The following is an 18,691-nucleotide window of genomic DNA, read 5'->3' on the forward strand; positions in this document are numbered from 1 at the left end:
GAAAGCATCCCTGGGAAAATAGTTTGCTTTCAATGGACCAATGGACCCCCCCCTCCTTTCCTTTCACTCTGCTTGGCATTGCATGTTTACATGGTGAAGCTGAGGTGTATCTCTGAGCTGATAAGACTGTTTCTCAAGATTAAATCTGTACAACATAGTGTTTGTTAATTGTTATTGCAGTATTAGCCTTACTAATGTTGGTATCACAGATGGCTGCAAAATGCAAATGAGTCCTGTCATTATTCAAGTCATTATTTTTTATTCGGCCACAAACATGCAGACAGATGTTCCAGAGTGGTATTTGTTTTGATAAATCAACGCATCCAGTAATTTTTGATCCAACAAATGTAAATCATTTAGGTCAAAATAAGGCATTTCATCACTGTCAGGAAAAACCTCCGTTTTTATATAATTTGAAAACTCCAGCTGGACTTTTTATTGTATGAACATTTAATGACGATTGGACCAAAAGAAATATTCCAGATCTGTTTGAAATCTTTCCATTGAAAGTTAACAATGTTTTTCCTTCTCTTGTAAAATTACCATTTTGGGAGTACAACATCGATATTCAATATACATAAATGGTGCATTTATTTTCTTTAGATAGACAAAGCACTTCTTGTAAGTTGCTCTGGATAAGAGCATCTGCTAAATGCTGTAAATGTAAATGTATTTTTAAGTATTGCAAAGGATATTGCAAATGTACTATGGACATAATCGAACCACGGTTCGTTGACCACCCAGACCACCTCACAGAGCTCTTAGGGCTGCTGGGGGCTGCAGTTCCCACATCCGGGGCCATGGCCAGGCCCTTTGAGGCACTCGACCACAATGTTTACACAGATGTGTAGGTCCGCGGACGTGTCTCCGCCCCCCTGCCCCCCATGACCTGCTCCCTTCATCCCCTTCATCTCCCTCCCAGGGCTTTCATTACAGCACAAACCTGGATGCCAGGGCTGCCACTGTGACCATCTGCTGATGAAGGCCCACATTCTGATCAAATTTGGGGGGGGGGAGGATGTAAGACCAGCTGTGGAATGTCTAAATGTGTTGTGGAGGAGACCGTGCTCCTGGGGATGTTTATTTGCGGAAGGCTGACTGCATCAGTCTTAGCTCCACAGGACTCCTTCCCTGACCGCTCAGTCGGCCTACACTGTGCATGAGATACACTGTAGAAACAATGTTACGTATACATTTTGAAGTTTACTGCAATTTAGAAGAAAGAATGTTGAGAATAGAATTAAAGAATTCTTCCAACATCACATTAGTTTCTTATTATTGTTTCTTCTGAGAAGAATAAAACACAGGTTTGTAAGTTTGTGAGTACTTTGAGCAGAACCTAAGGCTGAAATCTGAAAAGTCTGTTTCAGTATCTTGAGCAGGCATAAAGCTTTATGTCTCACAGGAACTCTAAACATCTTGAACTTCTGAAATGATTCATCGCTGTAAAATGCACAAGGATTTCCTCTGTCCTGACCAATTATTTAAGAGACACAAACTTTTCTTGTGGCAATGTCTTTAGAGATATGAATAGTTTATTACTAGGGGCGCTCCAATGCTGAGTTTTACTGCTGATTCCAATTCCAGTGTCTTTACAGCGAAATTGTCTGCATTTATCTCAATGGAAAACACGCCAGCACATTTCTGCCACTTTCTGCTAGCCAAAAATCCGATAAAATAACAATGTTTGCTCTTTAATGGGTCAAACTGATTTTTTCAGTTGTCTGTTTAAATAACATGAATAACATGTTGAAAGTAAAAGGCTTTTGGTGTGGATGTTAGGGCCTGACTGATACAAATATTTTATGGCTGATAATCATATCGATTTTACCAGGCTAAAATTTTTAAATTTAATTTTATACTTGGAAATCTGCTTTACAGGCTGATATAATAGTAATTTCTCAATGCTCACACTACATAAACTGAAACAACAGAAACTTATAGGTTTCTGTTAATTACTGTTTATTTGCCTTTATTTTTCATCAGCTCTCTGCAGGAAAAAAAATTATTTTGTATTATAACATATAACATGTCATACTTCCAATTATGCTGCCACGTGTCACAGCATGTAAAAACTTTGTCCTATCACTTTGACATCTGAAATTAAGCATAATAAAGCACTAATTATTGGTGTATTATCAGCAATATTAGTGACCTGCAGTATTGTCAAAATTGGATATTATCAGCACTGATAGGCGTAGCAGCAACATTTAAATACAGCATGAGTGCACTTATCTGACTTGTCATTTATGCCATAAAATCTTACCAAATGTTGGACAAAATCAAAATAATAAATTGGCTGATTGCCAGTTGTAATTCCATTCTATCTTCAATTCGTTGTTTTGAGCAGAACATAATATGATATATCTCAAATCTGAAAAGTTTATTCATTTTCACAAGGACTTTGTCATAAGTAAGATTTGACAGTGAATTTAGTTAATCTCTAGTAAAGCCTGTTTTAATAATCTCTCACTACTAGAAGCACAACTCTAAAGCCTCTCTACAACTCTAAAGCTTGGTAGTCTTGGTGTGGCTGATTAAAACAAGGAAAGACACAATTTATTCATAAGATAATCAGATTAGATCAGTATGGTAAAAAGCTGATTTCTGTTCCCTTCCTCACAAATATATAAATGCTGGGAATGTGACCTGCCAGTGTATTGCTTTTGCAAGCTTTCCTCCCGAAAATTCTACATCTTCGAACAGGCCACACAGTGCTGTAGCCAAGGAAAGTTCATATCAGGTCCTAGGTGTCCTCTATGCTACTCTTGGCCTCTGAAACTTGGCATTTAAATCAAGCAGTTAAGTAATGCACCATGCATGTGTACAGCTTTGCAGAACAACCAAAAGCCATACAAGCTCCAGTTCCAGGCATCGAATGATTTAGTAAAAGCTGCATTTTCATCAGTCCTGCTGTCCAGCATTCTCTGAGATGTTGTGCTGTTTTCTTTCTCTTGCAGGCATCCAGGAGGGGAGTGAATGCACTAAATGTAAGAATGACTGGGCACTGAGAGCAGCCATTGCGCTCCTGTATGTCCTGTGTGCCTTGCTTACTATAGCCGTGGCTGTCTTAGGATACAAAGGTATGAAATCCCCTTTCCCCCTTCTACTCTTCTTATATGGCCTGCAGGTCGTATTTGGCAACATGCATGCAATCCAGTGAAGTTTGATGTGAAAATATATGCTGTTTCTGTTTATACATCTTTTAGTAGACAGGAACAGTAAACAGACATGGATATATGATGTATTCTACTTATTACTTCTGTCTGATGTTTCGGCGAAAGGAACTCTGAACACTCTGTGTGTTTATTCTCCAAGCAGCTGATTTATGTCAGAAAATTTCCAACATTGTGAGAATATTTGTGTTTTAATGCTGAATGTCTCGTCTGCACGTTTTTTTTCTTCTGATTTGACATAAGGCAGCCATATTGTTCCTTAGAAACAGGCAGTTTTTCCAAATATTATCATCATGACCGTTATAATGGCATATGTTTTCTGTATTCTTTTGGAGAGCTTGAAACCTTGCGCAACACAACATAGTAAATTATGTTTCATTCATACAATTTTTTTGTATCATAAAAGATGGCTGTCAGACATTGACCATGAAGTGCAGGATACCTCAGTAGATATCTTGCAAAAATCTGAAAGCCTTTTTTGGCCTCTTGGCACGAAACAACTCGCAAATCTAAACATCTTGAGATGTAGTGATGTATTCATCAGTAGGATGTAATTTGTCTTGATGAATTGTTTTAGAGGAACAAGCCTTTTCGTTTTTTTTTCCAAATTTTGAAACTTGCACTTAGCAGATCATAGTCCCATCAGTCTTCATTTGGTGTCTTTTTCAGCTAAAGATATGTCCAGAACATCAGATCTCGCCACTCCAACCAAAAAAAAAGTTATCAAATGATGTACGATGTATATACTTAGGTTCAAGCCTTCTCTTGGGTATGTGCATCCTGTGGGTTATGAGAAACGTCCCTGCCATTAGTTGAAGGATCTGAATTGAGTTTTACTTTCCAGATCATGTTCGCTGATATACACTGAGGCCATATGTTGTCTGTAGTGCCTTAAGAAGGCTAATTTCTACCAGATGAGAGAATGATGTAGGGCAGCGAGCTCCGTTCCAAACCCACTGTACAGGAGATTTTATGCCTTGGCAGCAATTTGTTGTCCCAGCAACCGCAAGTTGACTGACAATTGCAGCGGCTGTCTAGACCACTTTGCCTTCTTGAAGAGTTTTGGATTCAGTATCTGTGCATACAAGTATGCGGCTGTATTAAAATGGTCTACTTTCAAAGTACTTTCAAATCTGATCTATTCAGTACCCTGAAATTTGAAAAAACTTTTCCTCAAAAGCAGGTTATGTTAACTAGGCAAAGAATGCTTAAAATGAACTTAGGGGTGGGTGACATGGCATAAATGTACACATTAAACATTTTCATGGTTACTATGTATTCAACCCCATTTCCAAAAAAATTGTGACACTGTGCAGAATGTAAATAAAAATAGAATGCAATGATATGCAAATCATGTGAACCATATTTTTAAAGGCAAATACTACAAAGACAACATATCAAATGTTAAATATATGCCCATTTTGAATTTGATGCCAACCACACATTCCAAAAAAGTTGGGACAGGAGCAAGTTTATGATTATGTTTCATCAGCTCTTCTTTTAACTACACTCTGTAAGCATTTGCGACTTGAGGAGATCCATTCCTGTAGTTTTGAAAGTGAAATGTTTCCTGTTCTTGTTATAGACAAAAAATCAACTGCTCATCATTTCAGGGTCTTCTTTGTTGTATTTTTCATTTCATAATAAATGTTATCAGTAAGTGACCGGTATGGACTGCAGGCAGAACTTTTTTTAATAAATAGCAATGCTGTTGTAATACATGCAGAAAGTGGTTTGACACTGTTTTGCTGAAATAATCAAGGTTTTCCTGAAAAAGATGCCATCTGGATGGCAACATATGTTGCCAAAACATTTATATATTGTTCAGAATTAATGTTGCCTGCACAGATGTGCACATTACCCATGCCATGTGCACTAATGCGCCCCTATACCATCATCAATACTGGCTTTTGAACTGTGCACTAATATCAAGCTGAGTGGTGTTTAGCCTGGGGCACACAGTGTCCATGACTTCCAAAAAGAATTTCAGATTTGATTTTCAGGACATAGGACACTTTCCCACTCCCCTTAGTCAATTTTAAATGAGATTGGACCCAGAGAAGGTGGCAGCATTGCTGGATCCTGTTTATATGCAGTTTCACCTTTGCATTTTAGAGATTGAACTTGCATTTGTGGACACAGCGATGAACAGTTTTACAGTGGTGGGAGTTTCTGAGCCCATGCAGTGATTTCCTCTACAGAATCATGTCTGTTTTTAATGCAGGGCCCAAAAATCACAGCCAGTCAGTACTGTTTTCTGGCCTTGTCCCATGCATACAGAGATTTCTCCAGGTTCTCTGAAACTTTTAATGATACTATGTACCTTATATGATAAAAAGTTAAGGTTCTTTGCTGTGTTACATTGAGAAACGTTATTCATGAATTATTGATCATGCAGACTGTCAGCGATTCGTTGTATGGCCACCAGAGGTCTCATTCCCCGGAGTACTAGCCTTGTTCCCACCAAACCACCTGTGCCTAATTTCTGTAATCAGGCACAGCTTAAATACTCCTCTCTTTCAGCCAAACAGTGCGAAGTATTGCCAGTTCCCTTGTGTCTGCATACTGAGCGGTTTTGGAATAGCTTCCTGTATTGTGTTTATGACTCTCTGCCTGGACTTTTGGATTTTTGCCTTTGCCTTTTGCCCCTGTGTTTTGGATGTTTGGTTTTTTAATGGACTTACTGTTTTTGACCTGTTTTTATGCCTTTTGACCATGAGTTTTGGATTGCCCCTTTAACTATTAGACCTGCACATGGATCTTTCTTCAGTTTCCAAGTCTGTTGTGTCACACAGTCTTTCACTTTTGATAAACTCAGCCTCTCTGGGAAGCTCTTTTTATATCCAGTTATAATACTGACCTGTTGCCAATCAACCACCAGGTGTTTCTTATAGCATTACACAACTTTACCACCCTTTTGTTGCCCCCATCCCAACTTTTTTGGAACACGTTGTTGGCATCAAATTCAAAATGGGCAATTTTTTTTCAAAAAACAATTAAATTTCTTAGTTTCAACATTTGATGTGTTGTCTTTGTACTATTGTCAATTAAATATAGGGTTTTTGCACATCATTGCATTTATTTTTATTTACATTTTGCACAGTGTTCTGACTTTTTTGGAAACAGGGTTGTAATATAGTATAATTAATTGTAAAAGAAACAGTGCAAAATGGACCATTTTCAATTTTCTGGACTGGATTCTGGACTGGATTGTCATTGTAAGAAAAGCATTACAGCAGTGGTGGTGTTTACAAAAGAGAATGTACAAAATTCACATTCTCATTAAGGTATTCCACAAAAGAAGGTCTTTTCATCAAGCGTTTTTTTCTGATATATTAAGAGCAACAAGCTTGACAAGGGCTAAAGGCTGTTCTTTTTTTTTTAATTACCTGCATTACTACAAAGGATCATGTCACGCAACAAGGTCATCTAACATTAACGTAGCTGCTCTGAGTTGCCCTGTAAAGCCTGAAATAATAGTTTAAAAGTTAGTGGTGTCAGGTTTCACAGAGGTTTTCATGGAAAAGTTTTCACCACCTCATATGTCACTTTACGTATTAATGTCATTTACACAGGCTCATTAAATCTCAAATGCAAAATCAGCATTATACTGATGAAGAAATGATGACAATGTAGTAAGAATTAGCTTATACAGATCAAACAGGCAGAGAGAGTATCCCTGCAAGCGTAAGTGTATTAGAAGTTCATAAGATGCAGACTTTCCTTGGATTTCATGTTCCTTACTAACACATTTGCAGCTGCTCTATATTGTGTTTCATTGGCAGTTTGGACACAAACTGTAGTCTAACATTTATAATTCTCATTGAAAAGCTTGTGGTGCTTGTCGACCTTGTTCCTCTCTGAAAACTGCACCACTAAACAAATGTCTTTTGTGGAAAAATTAGATACGCTGTTCTGTTCTGTATTCATTTTGAGGTGTGCTTTGAATCATCATCTTGCTGGAAGATCCAACCACAGACCAGCTTAAGCTTCCTGGCTTAGGCAGTCAGGTTTTGATTTAATATCTGTTGGTACTTGAAGGAGTGCATGATACTATGTATCTGAACAAGTTGTCCAGGACCTTTGGAAGAAGAACAGCCCCACAGTATTACAGATCCACCACCATACTTCACAGTGGGGATGAGTTTTTTGTGCACAGCTGTCTTTGTGTTTCCACCATACCCACCTCTGGTGTTTGTTCCCCAAAAGCTCTGTTTTGATCTCTCTTGACCATAAAACACGGTCCCACTGAAAACTCCAGCAACATTTGGCAAACTGGGCTTGTTGGTCCTTGACAGCAAAGGCTCTGTTTTGGCAACCCCCCACAAAGAACATAGGGTATATAGGTGGTGTTTGATTGTAGTTTGGGAGACGTTCTGACCCCGAAACCTAATGTCAGCAATTCCCCATCAAACCATCATCTTCACTGTGCACACGGTCAATACATACATCCTTTTCGCAGCAGATTCTTAACATCTCCAGATGCTTTAGACTTGTTAATCATTGCCCTGATTTGTGCTTTCTCATAATGATAGATGAGTAAGAGCATTTGGCCTGGGTCATCTCATATTTGTCCCCTGTGAAACAGGAAATCATGGCTGACCTTTTATTTTTAGCATTTACATATATTGAGTGAAAGATCAAAAGGATACGCAATTAAGGATGTTTTACACAGCTCGTTTTGCTCAATTCTCATTTGCAAGCAGCAATGTTATAGTAATGTTTTTCCTACTATGATGACTTCAGATATATTGAATTCAGAAGTGTGAAAAGTGTCTAGGGCCAAAAAGGAAAACAAAGAAGACAAACAAAGGATATAATGTTTTATAATTGTATTCCTAAATAATAACTAGAGCAATCAAATCAAACAACTGGTGAAGAATTAACTAATGGCATAATTGGGTATCAGATCATTAATCTATAAAATATATAAAGACCCTCTATAATTGAGCTAAATCTGTACTTCATGAAGCTTGCCGTTTCCAGTGTTCTAGAAATAGTGATGATGCCTGATGTGCTTAAGCATACTGTGGCATAATCATGATAACAATAGCATATCATAATGGCTGACCTAGGCCTTGTCCACAAGTATCCATTTGTAAAAATAGTTTTTTTCCTTTATCCACACCAGCAGTGTTTTCGAAAATCTGTATGTCTACACGAGAACACAAAAATACCAGGCCTTTGTACTTCAATAATTGAAAGAGGCTTTTTTAGCTCTTATCTAGGATAACAGTAATTATCACAATAAAACTTTTCCTCGATAGAGCGATAAGAAAGGTTTGATAAATTTTCAATATTATACACCATTCTCACATTCATGTTCTAGCGACATGTAGTTTTCTACTGCAAGGAAAGCAACACTACTCCGCTGTCGCCAGGAGAGGGTGCACTTCCAAGAGGGTGCACTTCCGAGATGATTAGAGAGGGAGGGGCGATGAGTGAATTGAGTCTTTAGGAATGTCTGAAACGTTATACATTCCCTGTTTGAGTGTAGTAACCGGTGTTTCTGTTCTCCTGTGACTGAGTGTGAGTAACTGACCTCACGAGCTTTAGCAGCATTAAATCACGTCTGTTCCTCTCAACTAAAGCGCTGTTACATCGCTCAAAAAGTCATATTTAAGTGTTAGTGCATCCCCAGCAACAAAAGTGAAAGAAAGAGGTGGATTCATGCAGGTTGTAGCCCTGATTTAAATGAAAGTAAACTGAGGAAGCTGTGAGGTATTGGAAAGCAGGAGAACGCTATCTTTACAGGCTAGCTGTTTTTAGCAGCTGGCTAATTGAAACAGTGCTCCATCACTCACACAACACAGTAAATTGATGATAATGTAGATCAAACAAGACACAAAACAACCGCTTTCAGTTTAAACGTACCACTGTTTGGCGAGTGTTTGTTGTGTTCTGACCATAAAGGATAGTTTAAAACAGCAATTAACCACTCAGGAGCAAAAATCAGCCTTTAAACTTGAAAGAAATAATGATTTGAATGATTTGAATGATATTGCAATATGTATTGATATCGAACGATATGAGTTTTGTTTATCATGATAACATTTTTGGCCATATCACCCAGCTCTACTCTTATCCCTTTTGATTTATGGATTTATTTAGAAATTAGACCTTAGACTTTTGTTAATCATCAAGTCATATATCTTTCCAAACTGAAGTATTATTAATATTTGCAGTACAGGTGATATTCCTTTTACAAGAACCAAGCGCAGTACATTCTGACGCCTCCACATGATTTACTGAAAAAGAAAAGTTAAATTCAGTTATATGTGTTATGATAACTCCATAAATCATCCCTAAATTGTTGAGCACAGAAAGAGTCCAGTCCTGAGTCATATTTCAGACAGAGTTCTGCATATGTAATACTTGAAAGCAACTATGGCCATGCGCAAGTGAGCGGCATGACATCAGCCTTTTCAACCTCATTGGTCACCTTACTGGTCATGTGCGTGTCCTGAGGTCAGCAGGCTGAATTTGAGGAGCTCTCAAACTTAAGTCAAAATCCTGTTCAGAGAGCCTTATCACTAATCTTCACTCAAAAATAGCATTCTTATACAAGAGCTAATGCCCATGCTGCTGGGGGGCGGTCTGGAGAGACAGAGGGCGAGACAGCTTGGGCCTCCCACTGACGGACCCCCAGTGTGAAGCCAACCAACAAGCCTTTGAAATGGACCTCCATGTTATGTTTTTCCGCAAAGCATGTTATTGTTTTGTGTTTGGTTACACAAGTGCTGTCTGGAATGATAACACTCGAGGTCTTGGATGGATTTCAGATTGTTTTGCGATGCTGAATTGGTCCTAAAGCCCTGCTGAATAACACATCAGCGGAAGGAAAAAAAACAGGAAGAGCAAACAATCAGAGGAGTCAATAAAGGAGCTCTGCTTTCATTCAGATTCTTACTTACAGTGACAGAATGTCACCAATAGAGCTACTGAGAAATGAGCTTTGTAATCATACTTAAGAGCCTTTGTAAATGGAACTGTGGATAGAAAGAAAAACAGAACCATTTTTGTCCTTTGAAACAGACGTGCCATTATGGAAAACAGTGAAAGAACCAAGCTAAATGCACAAATGTTGCACCCTCTAGTGTTGGAAGATATATATGGATGGTATGAAAACAAACCAGTGACAGAAATATGCATGCAAAATCTAAATATGTGAATCAAGACTATGGCAAAAAAATACAAGTTGAAATCTTTACTGGTAGCTTTTATCTTTGTTCACTCTTACTAAGTTACTGTGGCTTCTCAGACTGTACAATCTAATAAGGATGGACGATATGACAGTATTGTGGATATTGCCATGAAGAACACTGAATAACTGCATGTTTCATCCCTAAGATAGCAAAATTAGTGACGTTTGAGTGGACTTTAGGGCAATGCAGTAAGTGAAATGAAATAAGTGAAGAAAAAAAAACGTATTCATGGTTTTTGATAAAATGAAGTATGATGATGCATATTGTGTATCGATAAATTAAAGTATCTTAATGTTACAGTTGTATCCAAAAGTTTTAACATCCCCAATCAAATAACATTGTGTTGATTTTCCACTGCAAAATACGTTTACACATATTATACAGCTAACAAACTTAAATATGGCATTTTTCTGCAAATTTCAGTGCAAAAATTTTATTTGCTGGACAAAAACATTTTAGAATGTTTATTTTTTTCCAATATGTTCAATTCAGCAAATAAACAGTACATTAAATTGTAGAAGTGTGTTCTCTCTAGAGGATTCATGGATTTTTACAAAGAAAATCAACAAAACATGTCATTTGACCAAGGGTTACAGATATAAGCCATGCCTGACATTCAAAGATTTCTTGTAGCATAGATTTTCTGGACTATACCACAAAAAATGGCCAGCAAAACTCAGGCATGGCAAGTGGTATTAAGCATCTGCCCTAAATATGCCAAATTCAAACTAAACTGAAAGACTAACCTATGTTGAGGTAATATGTCTTATTCATATGGAAATGATGTACACATCAATCATGTAAATTCAAAATTCACATTTTCAGTGTCACTGTTTCCAGTGTACTTCATTGTAAGCGTATGTAGATTATGATGTTGGAGAAAAGCTGGTCCTTGTACTCTTTGGACTGCTGCAGAGAAGAGCAGTTAATTTTGCTTCTTGACAGGACAATAACTCACAGTGACCTATGGAGCTGCCGACAGGAGAAGTTCATGTTTTATCCCTCCTCTGCACTAAATACTGTAAAGACCGACAGGGTATATTTATCTAATAGGGAGCATTGATGTGAGTCAGAAAAAAAAAGAAAAAATATGGGTCATAAACAGCATGAGTGGTGCCAGAGAGACTGGTGGGAATCACCAGCGTGGCACAGGAGACACCCAGACGGTCAGAGCTTGACCCTTGAGCGACCACTCCACATTCCAGAGGAAATTAAGTGTCGTGCATTTCCTGTGTGACTGTGCAAGTGGAATGCTTTCTCGCTGTCAGTGTGTCTATGCATGCAATCGCCAGTGGCCTGCGACAAATGCATCCACCACAGTGTCTGCACAGCCGATAAGCTTCAGTTTGTGTTTGTCTGCTTCTTTTCCTCCAGCTTTCTCTTACACACACATACCGTCCATTAGTAGTTTTGAGGGCGCCCAGCTTTTCAAAACACATGAAAATCTTCTTTTTGGCCATTTGCAACAACATATTAACACTTTTAACGGTTGCCTTTACACCTTTTTGGGGTGCCTTAGTTGAACTGATAATTTCTTTAATAACATTGATAAAATGTATTTTGATGGAAATGTGTTTGATTTACAAAACTAATGAGAAATAATAAATTCGATTTCCGTTCCACTGGCAGTTTACCCAACAAGACTTCTCTGGATTTGGGAGCTGAAGCACCACCTTCTGTGACTATTGCCTTTACTATTGTTAGTCTATATATGACCTTCAGCCTGTTTTGTAATAATAATAATAAGTTGATTAACTTAATAAATTATTTCCAAATACACGTGCATTACTGCTGGTGAGGGTTACCTTTTGCTCAATGATGCAGAAAATTTGCTACTTAAGTGGTAATATGTATACATGTCACGGTTGGCTCCTCCCACTACTCCATGTGCCCCTTTGTTTTGATCTTCCATGTGCATTTGTTTTGGTTTTCTAGTCCTGCCTCCTCGTTTCATGACTCCAACCCTGATTGTCTCCACCTGTGTTTGCACCTGTCCCTTGTTACCCTTATATATTTAAGCCCTGTGTTTTCCCCTGTCTGGTGACTGGTCTTTGCTTGAATTGCTGTCTGTGTTGTTTGGATGTTTATGCCTGTGTTCATTTTGTCATGTCTGTCTCTGTATTGGCTATTTGAACCTGGACCGTTTAGACTATGACCCTGGATTTGCCCATAATAAATCTTGCTTGTCTCCGCACACGCATCTGCCTCCTCACTCCCTGTTACAGAAAGACCAGTCACCAAAGGACGCAATGAGTAAGCGAGATAGTGGTTTTTGGCTGTTCCGTCTGCCCTGAGAGCAAATCCCATGGCGCTGAGGGGACATGAGTGTCTCGTCGGTCATGCAAGAAGGCGAACGACCATTCCATCTTCAATTTGGATGACGAGACCTCAGGTAAGCGCCTTGGGTCTGCCCATCTTGAGCAATGCTGCAGGGAGGAGCAACCTGCAGCACAAGACGTGGTTAGATGGATGGAGCATACAGATAACCCGTTCTATGGTACTCTGCTCGCTTTCAAAGGCCACTGCGAGCTGCCAGTAACTTGACTGCAGCAAGCCTGATCCCGTGGCCGCACCCCGTGGCACTCGCGCGCCTCCGGACCCGCTGCCAGTCACCGCAGGCGTCACTGCGGCCCAGTCTCTTATTAAGGAGAACAAAGTCAGACTTCAGGAGAGTTACCAAAAGCTTCGTCAGCTTCAGTTGTTCCCAGGGAAGGAGAAAAAAGTTTCATTGCTCTCTACTGCAGGCCCGCCTGCCCCCATGGACGACGTTGCAGGCCCACCTGCTCCCGTGGACGTCGTTGCAGCCCCTTTGTTCCCGCCCATCCCGCCCCCGCCTGTGTCTGTTTCCCATGAGCCTCCTGTTCCTGTGCCTGTTACTGTTCCTGTAGTGATTCCTGTTCCTGTGTCTCCTTTCATTTCTGTCCCGGTTTCTGTCTGTGTGTCGGTTTCTGTTCCAGTTGTTTTGATATTCCATGTGCGTTTTTGGTTTTCTAGTCCTGCTTGCTCGTTTCATGAATCCACCCCTGATTGTCCCCGTTACAATATTTCAAATAATTAGCATTACAACAAACATTTTACCTGTTGATTCTGTTTTTTACACAGTTAAAATGACAAGTTCTTCCACCTGTTATATAGTAGAAATCTCGGTGATTAAAAAAAAAAAATTGATTTAAAAAAAAAAAAAAAAGTAATTTGCGCTACAACAACTTTTTTACTGCAACTTTAACTGCAACTATTACAGTGTCATAGCTACATGCTTAATATTAAACACAGCCATGGCTCTAAAAGTCAATGTTTTACTCATTATTAATTATTTGTATAAATAGTATACTAGAGAACAAAGCATTCAACCCCAGTCCCTTCTGCATGATGCACATTCAGGAGAAAGTTCATTCATTAGTTTATCAAAGGGACTATAGTTTACTAACTAGCTACTAAATATTCCAGTCAACTCTCAGTAGTATTATAACAAAGTAGAAGCGACTGGGAACAATAGCAACTCAGCCATGAAGTGGTAGGCCACATAAAATGACAGAACAGGGTCAGTGGATGCTAACCTCCAAACTTTATGTGGCCTTCAGATTAGCTCAAGAACAGTGCATAGAGAATTTCATGGAATGGGTTTCCATGGCTGAGCAGCTGCATCCAAGCCTTACATCACCAAGCGCAATGCGAAGCGTCAAATGCAGTGGTGTAAAGCGCCACCACTGGACTCTAGAGCAGCGGAGACGTGTTCTCTAGAGTGATGAATCACGCTTCTCCGTCTTGCAATCCAATAGACGAGTCTGGGTTTGGTGGTTAACGGGAGAATGATACTTGTCTGACTGCATTGTGCCGAGTGTAAAGTTAGGTGGAGGCGGGATTATGGTGTGGGGTTGTTTGTCAGGAGTTGGGCTCGGACCCTTAGTTCCAGTGAAAGGAACTCTTAATGCTTCAAGAGATTTCGTTGGGGAAATTTCCTGAACCCAACTTTATGGGAACAGTTTCCGGATGGCCCCCTACTGTTCCAACATGACTGCACACAAGTGCACAAAGCAAGGTGCATAAAGACATGGATGAGCGAGTTTGGTGATGGAAGAACTTGACTGGCCTGCACAGAGTCCTGACCTCAACCTGATAGAACACCTTTGGGATGAATTACAGCGGAGACTGCAAGCCAGGCCTTCTCGTCCAACATCAGTGTCTGACCTCACAAATGCACTTCTGGAAGAAATTGCCATAAACACACTCCTAAACCTTGTTGAAAGCCTTCCTAGAAGAGTTGAAGCTGTTGTCAGCCCACCCTTTGCAGCTATATCATATTAAACCCTATGGATTAAGAATGGAATGTCACTCAAGTTCATATGCGTGTGAAGGCAGATGAGCGAATACCATTGGCAATATAGTGCATATATAGGGATAATTCTGCAAAAAGGTTTTCTTTAGGGACTGTTCTGCCTTACAGCATCCTGTATGTACCTCTCCTCTGCAAATGTGTTTTAAAAACAGATTTTAGGTCAAAAGCTTCTCAAAACTATCATAAAACATGTAATACCTTAACTTTTAGAGGCTTCATACGTTTCAGATGTCTGTTTCCTCTTGTTTTTTCTAGCACTTTGTTTAAAACAGATGTTGCTGTGCTGTATATTGTGTGTGGGATGTGTTAATGAACATTGTTCACTGTTTTACAGTCACAGACATCATTTCATACACATATATGCCCAAATACTGACTACTGCCTGTCTGTGCTGCTGCCCTTGCCCCCGGTATTACTTATTATGTATTATTATTACAAAATGTATGTTTGTTCTATGTACCACATTATTTGTAAGTCGCTTTGGATAAAAGCGTCTGCTAAATGTAATGTAATGTAATGTATTATTGCTATATTTTAAAAATGTGTTTAATTGTAATTATATTGTATTGTAAAGTCTGTATCATGATGTATACTGTATCATGACATTGAAAACGATACCCAGATCTAGTGCTGCCTGAAAAAAGAAGGCAGAGTGTCTCCAAACGTTTTACATCAGCCATAAATGTGTTTTATTTTGTTCTCACTCCAGAACTCAGTGGTTTTCTGTTGCTTGTGTTCCTCAGTGGTCCAGAAGATGGACAGTGTGACTGAAGGGATGGAGAACTATGGAGGTAAAATCATGGCTGTGGAAACAGACCTAAAGAAGCTTGGTGAGATCCATCTACTGACAAACTACAACCATATTACCATTTGTATTTAGCACTATTTATGTTTGTTTTAATGCTGTCTAAATGTTCACATGCAGATGATCAGACAGAAGAGAAGTCAGAGAACGCCACGACTGAAATCCTGTCTTTCAAGGCAGAAATCCAGACGTTACAGAAGCAGCTTAACAACATTGCCTCAACCGCATCCACCAACAGAGCAGCTCTGGATGAACTGCGGCTGGCAGGGGAGGATGTGCAGAGTGGCCATGTTTCCTTGAGGGACCTTCTGGAGAGCAATAGTAACACCATCCGCAATGTCAACCGTACTTTGAATGCATACAGTAACCTGATTGGTGGGCTGAAGACAGACACAGAGCGGCTCCAGTCTGAGCTGCAAGAGCAGATAAGAGAGCAGAGCCAATCCATCCACAGTCTCAACACCCTAAATTTCACCCAGAGTCAACAGAGGAACCTCATCGGCTCCCTGCAGAGGTCAGTGGAGGATGCCAGCCAGGCGGTCCAGAAGCTGAAGAACGACTACCAGAGTCTGCAGCAGACAGCCAGACAGACCAAGGTAGATGCCGACTGGCTCAGGGAGAAGGTGCAGAACCTCCAGGCTCTGGCAGCTAACAACTCTGCCTTGGCCCGCTCCAATAGTGATGCCATTGAAGACGTAGCTTCTCAGCTCAGCTCACTATCCGAACAGGTCCAGAATGTCTCAACTGTCACTGATGGACATGACCAGAACCTACGTGAGCTTATGGACCAGCAAAGGGACCATGACAATGCTACCTCTAGCAAATTTGATGCTCTGGAGGCCCGTGTGGACCAGAATGAGGACCATATGGACCGTATCACTGGCAATGTGAGCTTTACCACGCAGCTCCTAGGAGCCATCAGTGCCGACCTGAACGGCCTCCGTGGTTGTGCCGAGACGGTCACTAGGCACACGGATCTGCTGCTGACCCTCAACAGCAGTGTCTTGGAGGCCAGGACTGACAGCACTGAGCTCAAAGCCCAGCAGGAGGAGCTCGCCGCCAGGCTCGATAAGGAAGTGAGCAGCCTCTCCATTGTGATGGAGGAGATGAAACTGGTGGACAGCAAACACTCACAACTCATTACCAACTTTACAATCCTGCAAGGTAAGATTTTTCTCAAATGTTTGAATTAGTAACCCTTATGCAACCACTGTTTCAACCACTCTGAAATGTATATTGCCACTGTTGGAACTAAACCTCGCCATTTTTTCTGGCTTTATAACTTCATAATTTGAAGGTTACAGCTGTTCTTTACATGGAGTCAAAACATAAAGATGAATTGACCAATATAGATGGTTCAAATGATTCAAATGAAATATCTTGCCCCATTAAGCCATTTAAGTTAAGTTTTTGTCCTTCTCTCAGCAACCACACTCAATTCATGATATTCTTTTCACAGGTCCACCAGGTCCTAGAGGTCCTCGGGGGGATAGGGGACCCCAGGGGCCTGCAGGAAAAACAGGTGAGAAAGGCCAAACTGGGGAAAGAGGTCCACCAGGACTGCCAGGACCTAAAGGAGACAAAGGGTTGCATGGAATTCCAGGTGTTCCTGGCTCGAAAGGTCCACCTGGACCAAGAGGAAATCCTGGATCAAAGGGCTCCAGAGGATCAGGTGGTAGGGCTGGGCCTCCAGGGGAGAGGGGTGACCCTGGTTTACCTGGGCTTGCTGGTAGAGATGGTCAGCCAGGTCCTCAGGGCCCACAAGGCCCACCCGGAATCAGAGGGTTAGCGGGACCTCCAGGACCACCTGGATCCCCTGGCCCTGTTGGCCCCATTGGTCCACCAGGGCCACCTGGACTACCTGGACCACCAACTGGACCTCCAATCCAAGTAGCTAAACCTCTGCCTCCTGTAGGACCCCAAACCTCAGTGTCCCGCCAAGTCCAAGAGCCTGTTCCCACCAGCACTCCAGGTAACACTTGAAGACTCATGTATGTTGATGTCCAGTTAATGACTGAATGAATAAATGAATTAAAGACAGACTCAGTTGAACCTTTTGTGGCATGCAATATTTACATCTTTTTAATACATCGAAAACATCTAAAAAAATTAGAAAAATTATCTTTCGCAATTTAAAGTCTTCCACTGTAGCTGGCTTCCTCTCTCTGTTGTGGATGTGTAGTTTGTAGGTGAAATGAGGATAAAGTCAAGCTTGTCTTGAGAATCGGTCACTGAATTTGATGTTTGATATATTGATATTGTAAGTTTGTGAAAGAACTGATTTGCAAAAATGAATCACACTTAAATCACCAATTAAAAGGACCTTAGAAGTGCATGTTTCCTCAATGAATTATATGGAGTCCTAGCTTTCAAGCTATCAGTGTAACAAAGTGTTGCATGTAAGCATGTGACTGAAACCAAAAAAATTCAGGACATGTTTAGCCGAAAACCAAAAACGAAAACCAAAATGGTTCTTCTATATGTATTTATGCTCTTGAATTAACATACAAAAGCTTGCTGAATATAATATAATTACAATATAATATTTCAAAGGCATTTTCCAAAGGCATCTGTAGCTGAATTCTAGAGTCCTTGAAAACTCACATGTTAGTTAAAAATGTATTACAAACTGATATAATCAGTTTTATTCATTTGATATGTGTAAAGAATTGCATTCAGTAAGTTAATGCTAAAAAGCATGTTAGTTGAAGATTGACTAGAACGCTGCTGCATTGAACTGTTTGTATTTCATTGTTGATCTGCTGCTTCTTTAACAGTTTGAACACTTCTATGCTGACTAGCCTAGGAGAGTGAAGCACACAAACAGCATTTTAAGCTTATTTCTCAAGGTTACCACTCAAATCATGAGAATCAAAACACAAGGGTTAGATTTTGACACTTCATTTTGGACTTCTTTAACATTTTTTTCCTTTTTTTGGCCAAAACTTTTCAGTGGCAGTGGCAGTACTGTATGTCATTAAAATTAAAAAAGAATTTTTTTTCTTGTTCTTTTACATCCTAGGATGTCCTCCTCAATGGAAGAGCTACAAAGACAATTGCTATTACTTCTCTGGTGCATCAGAAAGACTTAATTTTGATGAAACAAAAGAAACATGTAAAAACAAGACCTCTTCTATGCTCATTATCAATGATGAGGAGGAGCAGGTAA

General features: G+C 40.0%; 1 protein-coding gene across 2 annotated transcripts in view; it reads left to right on the forward strand.

Annotated features, from left to right (window-relative positions):
* colec12 (collectin sub-family member 12) overlaps positions 1 to 18,691 on the forward strand; it is a 69,447-nt gene that overhangs the window by 30,120 nt on the left and 20,636 nt on the right. For both annotated transcript variants that reach the window (XM_017714184.2, XM_017714182.2), the window contains exons 3-7: positions 2,961 to 3,083; positions 15,461 to 15,547; positions 15,643 to 16,686; positions 16,982 to 17,494; positions 18,545 to 18,687. In XM_017714184.2, coding sequence (XP_017569673.2) covers positions 2,961 to 3,083; positions 15,461 to 15,547; positions 15,643 to 16,686; positions 16,982 to 17,494; positions 18,545 to 18,687 — 1,910 coding nt within the window. The remainder of the gene's footprint in view (positions 1 to 2,960; positions 3,084 to 15,460; positions 15,548 to 15,642; positions 16,687 to 16,981; positions 17,495 to 18,544; positions 18,688 to 18,691) is intronic.

Source organism: Pygocentrus nattereri, chromosome 2, assembly GCF_015220715.1.
Source record: "Pygocentrus nattereri isolate fPygNat1 chromosome 2, fPygNat1.pri, whole genome shotgun sequence".
Classification (NCBI taxonomy): domain Eukaryota; kingdom Metazoa; phylum Chordata; class Actinopteri; order Characiformes; family Serrasalmidae; genus Pygocentrus; species Pygocentrus nattereri.